The 6,403-nt window shown below is 48.1% G+C and overlaps 1 protein-coding gene across 1 annotated transcript; it reads right to left on the minus strand.

Moving 5' to 3' along the window:
• Nucleotides 1-3,143: 3,143 nt before the first annotated feature.
• Nucleotides 3,144-5,622, minus strand: LOC142560167 (uncharacterized). Its single transcript, XM_075672090.1, has 2 exons — nucleotides 5,522-5,622; nucleotides 3,144-3,489 (listed from the first exon to the last, which is right to left on the minus strand). Exons 1-2 carry the CDS (start codon nucleotides 5,620-5,622, stop codon nucleotides 3,144-3,146), a joined length of 447 nt encoding a protein of 148 aa, XP_075528205.1.
• Between the last annotated feature and the right edge of the window lie 781 nt (nucleotides 5,623-6,403).

Here is a 6,403-nt window from a genome sequence, read left to right on the forward strand (position 1 = left end):
TCAAGAACGAAGACGCGTCAGCTTCAGGCAAGCGTGACCCCTGTTAACGAAGCCCCCCTACTGTCTGTGTGTTCAGGGAAACAAAGGTGCGGGAGTGAGTGTACGAACCATCGCCCTCAACGAGGGTCCTTCGACAACTTTGGCCGCTCCGACTGGACGAAGGCTGGACGGCAGTTTCCCTGGCCTAGGGATCTAGGGAGGACAGAGAGGTTTTAAGCCCGTCGTTTTCCTCTCCTCGTTGTGCTTCGTTTCAGTCATGCTAGACTGATGAAATATAACGTTCTCCACTCTTCATCTTGATATTGTAAATAAATCCAGTACTAGTGGAGCCCTGGACTGAGGGCCCCACCCAGACCTGCCATAACTCCGACTAACTGAGCAATAAAGTTTTTTTCTCTCTCTCTCTCTCGTCGTTCTCGATGAGAACACGTTCCTCCCTTCAACAACGTCCTTAACGTAGATGAGTCGGCCGACGGCATGGGCCAGCTATCCCTTTTTACATGCCCGACCCCAACTATAAGATTAGTCGGGCCCCTATTCCAAAGCACCGGTGGCCCTCGCCATCCTTTCTGCCCTCTGGACCAGCCTGAGCTGGTCCCCGAAGGCAGAGTTGAATAGCAATGCCTCCCACCTCACTCTTCTGTTATTTTTTTCTTGCTCCTCGGCGTGAGGCGTGCATTCCCATGTGATGTGGAAGATAGTCCGTGTGCTCCCACATTACTGGCATCTGTCTCTGTATGCTGTTGGGTAGTATATATGCAATCTGTGGAGGTTCGTACATGTGTCCGTTTGGAGCCTACGTAACCTCGCTTAGTCCATCCATGGCTGAAAAGTTCTTGTGTGGTGCTGGGTAGAGTCTTCTAAATTCCGTGCAGTATTGCAAGATTGCTTTATAACTGGTATTGATGGGTGTCGCGTCCTCCACAATGTTGCCATCGGCAGCTCGGTAATTAGAGAATCCTCAGGCCGCCTCATCTGCATGGAGGTTCCCAGTAACACTCTCGTGTCCCGGGGCCCATTTTATTGTTTGGGTATACCTGGCGTGGTGTTGTATGCTAATTTCGGTAAGTATCCGGTGTGCCTTCGCGCCGATTTTTCCCCTCTGATAGTTCCTACATGCGGCCTGAGAATCTTTCCTGCAAAACCTTCCACCATAAAGATTCGACTATCTCACCAGACTACATCGACTGCCGCGGAGCTTGCTGCTATTCGTTGTGCACTTCGTGTAATTTCTGAAGAACTACCCAAAAAATGGAGCGTGTTCACTGACTCCAAGGCTGCTCTTCATTGTTTGGTTTCTGCCTTACGCCGAGGACCCCACGAACAACTAGTTCTAGAAATCAGACTGCTGCTTCACCACCTCGTCGAGCAAGGACACATCACGTTGCAGTGGATTCCAAGCCACTGTGTCACATGCCACATGCCGACGCAGCAGCACGATCTGCACACGAGGAGGGCTTGCAAGACTCCATTCCATTCTCAAGAACAGACGCTGCAACGAAAATTCGTGTGCTTGCAAATGAAGCCATCAAAACTTTATGGAACACACCCAGCTTAAAGCATACACGTGTACACCGACTGGACCCATCCCTTCGACTTCGACCCCCATCTGGACTCTCTCGACTCGAAACAGCAGTACTTTGCCGACTGTGGCTTGGTGTCGCCTACACAAGATCCTTCGCCTTCCGAGTCGGTATGGACGACAGCGCGGCTTGCAGACACTGCGGCGGCGAAGAGACTATCGAACACGTGCTTTGCCACTGTCCTCAATACAACGCGCACCGGCTGTCACTAGCGACCGCGTTGGCGCGCCTTGTCGACAGGCCACTTTCAGAACAGTCAGTTTTGGAATGCCGACGTGAACTGACGTCGCAGCAAAAGTCGTTCAAGGCTTTGTTGACTTTTCTACGTGACAGTGGCCTATTAGAAAGACTATAATGACCCCCATTTCGTCCCTTTTCATATTTTTTTCTCACGCTTTTATTTTTGTCACGCTCTTCTTGCCGTCTTTACTTCCCCTTTCCCTTCCCCTAGTGCAGGGTAGCAAACCGGACGTTTTCAGTCTGGTTAACCTCCCCCGCTTTCCTGTCTTTTGCATCTCTCTCTCTCTCTGAGAATCTGTGATTATTGTCAGTGGAGCAATGCGCTCTATGCCTTCTCTTATACCTAAGGCAATGGCTATCTCTTCTGCTTCTATAATGGTTTCTCGGGAAACCGAAGCACAGGCTCTGATTTTGCCTTTCCCGTTTAGGACAACTGCCACCATGCTCTTTGCGTTGGCCCGATATGGTCAAGCATCCGTGAATCTCGCAGTGTCCAAGTACTTTGTTGTTTTGTCTATGTATTCTGCTATAGCCTTTCTCCTTCCTGCGTGTAATGTCGGATCCATGTTTTGTGGTACTGGCAATACCCCATACAAATCTCTGATCTGGCGGGGTAGCCCTTTGGTGTTTTGGTGTGCTTGTATGCATTCTCCAAGCCCGACTCTTCGAAGAAGCCCTCTGCCGGCTGTCGTTTGCGCCAATCGACTCCTCTGCGCTATGAGTTGTGCCTCAGCCGACTGATCAAATGTATTGTGGGGACCGAGGGCTAGAAGCCTCTTATTTGAAGTGTTGCGTATCAGCCACAGGGCTGTCTTACACGCTAGCATTATTATTTGAGCAGCCTTTTCTTCTTCCTCCCTATTCATGGCATGGTAAGGAAGGGAGTACATTAGTCTGCTAATGATCAGGCTTTTCACCACTGTGAGAATGTGTTGTTCCCATCTCTGTCTGATAATGAGCCACACGGGCTATCATACGGTTAATCTGTTGCGTTGTTTTTCTGATCTTGCTTAAAGTGTGGAGACATCTGATATTCGATTGCAGCCGCATCCCCAACATTCTGACTATTGACCTCTCAGGAATAATTTTCCCTTCCAGCCTGATCTCGAGTTTGAGCCTCGGGTCAGTTTTTTGTTGTTTTTTGTGTGTGGCGAATGAGTTCTGATTTCGCCGCCGAGCACTGGTGTCCTCTCTGTTTGGCATATTTTTCTATTATATTGGCTGCCCATTGGAGCTTCTCCTCCTTCTCTCCCAAGCTGCCTTTGGTTATCCGTATTGTTATATCATCCGCGTATAGAGAAATTGCGGATATTAGCAATTTCAAGGAGCTTTTTTTCTGGCTAGTCCAATCATGTCTATATTGAAGAGTGCAGGCGAGATTACCGCATCCTGTGGTGTTCCTTTGTTAGGAGGACGGATGACTTGAGATTCCTCATCCTCTACTTTGATAATTGGTGTTCTCTGGTTGAGGAAGCTTCGGATGTACTGGTACGTCCTTTGACCACAGTTGGTCTCTGCTAGTCCATCCAGTATCCCTTTGTGACTTAAGTTGTCAAAGGCACCTTCTATGTCGACAGCCATGACAATGTGTTCTCCTGCCTTGGGGACATTGGTTAATACTTCCTCTTTTAAAAGCAGGAGAATGTCCTGTGTTGACAGATTTGGTCTGGAGCCAAACATGGCGTCAGTCATTAAGTTCTCTTCTTCAAGATGAGGTTGGAGTCTAGTGTTCACTAATCTATCGAACACCTTTCCTAGACGTGATGTAAGAGACATGGGCCTAAGGTTTTCTAAAGTAAATTTTTTCCCTGGTTTTGGGATCATGATTATCACAGCGTGTTTCCATTGCTGTGGTATCGTTCCTTTGACCCAATGGTCATTCGTAAAGTTTGTGACGGCTGTTGTGGATTCATCATCCACGTTTCTAATGATGGCGTTTGATATTTGGTCCGTCCCTGCCGCTGTGTTCTGTTTTTTTTTTGCTTCAACTGCTGCTTCCATGAAGAGTTTATCCATTACTGTGTGTGAGTGTCCGCTATAATCAGCTTGGTGTGAGGGTATCGGGTCTTTGTCACCGAAGAATTTGCTATGGACTGCCTGAAGGAGTTATTTTGTGTCTGGGCACGAGTGTAGCAGTCTCTCCAGCTTCTTTTATCCTTCGCGTTTGGTTTTTAGTGGGTTAACCATTTCTCTGAGGATGTTCCACGTTTTTGCTGTCCCTAGGGTTCTATAAGTGATCCTCAGAAGCATTCCCAGTTTGGTTTTGCAAGTTCATTAGCGTATTCCTCGGCTTGCTGTGTTATTTCTTTGATTTTCACTTTGAGTTTGCGATTGTGTTTCTGTCGCTTCCATCTTTTGGTCAGGCTTCTTCTTGCATCCCGCAGGTACATTAGGTGAGGGTCCACTACAGGTGTTTTTTCCGTCCTGGTGACGGTTTTGGTATGTTTCTGCTTTATATTTCGTATGTGTTCGCACCACTTATCTAGATCACTTGGTTTGTTCTTTAAGCGATTCCCTGTATGCCCACCAGTCTGCTATTTTGCTGTACCTATTTGTTTGCGGATTAGGCCTGTGCGAATTGTGGTGCTTATAATATAACGGTCACTTCCTAGATTTTCGAGGGTGTTACACCATTAAGCATCTGGACAATTTTTCGTTATCGTTAGGTCCGGACTTGTGTCCGCGGAGACACTATTTCCTGTTCATGCTGGAATTGCAAGGTCTGTTATACGTGCCTTGCCGAGTGCTTCTATTTGTCCTGTGATATTTTTGTCTTTATTGTCCTGGGTTGGATACTTCCAGCTTCAGTGCCTGGTGCTAAAATAACCAACTATCGGTAGAGGGCTCCCCTTCGCCATTTTTGCTGTCTCTTGAAATAATTTTCGAATGTTGCTCTTTTATGACTCGGGGGGCTGTAGATATTAATTATGAATGCGCTCTTTCCTCTGGTGCCTTTATATGGGATTTATGTTACTATTTGTTGAATCTCAGTTCCTTCTATGGGTTTGTGACACATTGCTGCAACTTTCTTGTTTTCGACCTTCCAGTTTTCATCTTCGGTATTGAAGGCTTCGTGTCCCTGTAATTTTGGGGTTGTTCCGGCTTCTTGTATTGCAATGATAGCTGGTGACCTTTGATGTGTCATCACCAGCTGTGATGATTGTACCATTTTACGCCGAAACCCGCGGCAGTTCCGCTGCCATATTTCGCACTCTTCTGAAGCGTGCTTTTGATGTTCAGGCATTGCATGTCGCCTGGCTCATGGCCGACAGGCCTGATCTGTTGTATGCTTTCTCTGCTTTTTCTCTTATGTTACTGCCTGTGGCATGCTTTCGCAACACTTTCGTGAATTCTATTTGTTGTGCCTGGATTTTCTTGTCCTGAACTTCTAGTTTATGAGCTACCTGTATCATCACCTGCTCTATGATTGGGGGTATAAATTCCTTTATGGTTTCTTTCAATATCTACAGGGTAATTACAGTGTCGCCCTATAAATTCGGTAGTCTTTGCCTTTTCTGTCCTGTCTGGGCGGGTTGAGGTCCTCGTTCTGATTGCTGCATTTGTTGCTTTTTCAATTGCCTATTTTGTCTTTCTAGGTCTCCTATTCGCACTCGCATTAGCTCTAGTTCGTGTTCTAGGCACGTGAGTTTTGTTTTTGTTTGGTGTGGGGCTGGGAGGCGATTGGCTGCCTAGCTCACCTGTTTTTGGCTTCCTTGTTCTGCGTCTTGCTCTTTTGCTGTTGTTGTTTTGTTGTTTGTCCCCTCTTTTGGCCGCTGTCCCTAGACCTGGATCGGGACATGGAGCGGCACCTGAATTGGGAATTGGATCCGGACCTGGAACGGGCTCCGTCTGGCGATGTAGAGTCCTCGCGATCCGTGCTGAACTAGCGTCTCTTGAGGATCCCGTTGGTTTGTCGTCGGCTTAGGCGTTGCGACAGTTGTGGCCTGCCCCTTTTGGGGACCCGTTTGAGTTTCTTGGTGCATTCAGATGCCGCCGTGGGATGAGCTCTCCCCGCACAGAGAACACTCTGGTTCACATGTGTGGTCTTCAGGAGGGTCCCTTAGCCGACAATTGCTGCACGCGTTTGCTGTTGGCGTTGGGAAACGTCCGTTCTATGTCCCTTGCCTTTGCACATTTTGCAGTATTGACGACGAAGTGGTCTTATTGCTGAGCGTTTGTTCGCCGTCACCAGGATTTTCCGGTAATTCTCGCTTTTTTTCGGGGAACACTGTTCCCTGCTCGACGGGAATGGAAGTAGAGCCACCCGCACTCCCCCCTGATTTAGGGGCGCCCGCGTCGGCAGCCTCAAGGAAGCGGAACTGCCTCTCGAGCGACAGCGAGGCTACCCTGATAGGCTCGACCGAGAGCGACGACAGCTCCGACGACGACTACATCACTGTCCTGAGTCAGAAAGCAAAGCGTCGGATGCTTAGGGCCTCTGTGGACACATCTATACTATGAGGACTCCGCAGAGTTCGCCGAAGTACACCATCCTTTTCTTACCTGTGCTACCCTCCGACAACATACAATTCCTCAACAGGCAAGTTGCATCGATTGAACTCGAGAGACTGTTTCCAAAT

This window comes from Dermacentor variabilis, chromosome 1 (genome assembly GCF_050947875.1).
Source record: "Dermacentor variabilis isolate Ectoservices chromosome 1, ASM5094787v1, whole genome shotgun sequence".
NCBI classification, from domain to species: Eukaryota; Metazoa; Arthropoda; class Arachnida; order Ixodida; family Ixodidae; genus Dermacentor; species Dermacentor variabilis.

Excerpts from the sequence above, each read along its gene's own strand:
- LOC142560167 (XM_075672090.1), bottom strand. The coding sequence starts at position 5,622 with ATGTCCCGATCCAGGTCTAGGGACAGCGGCCAAAAGAGGGGACAAACA. Across the intron at positions 3,490-5,521 it reads AACAAGGAAGCCAAAAACAG|ACCAAATCTGTCAACACAGG; the intron begins GTGAGCTAGGCA and ends GTTTGGCTCCAG.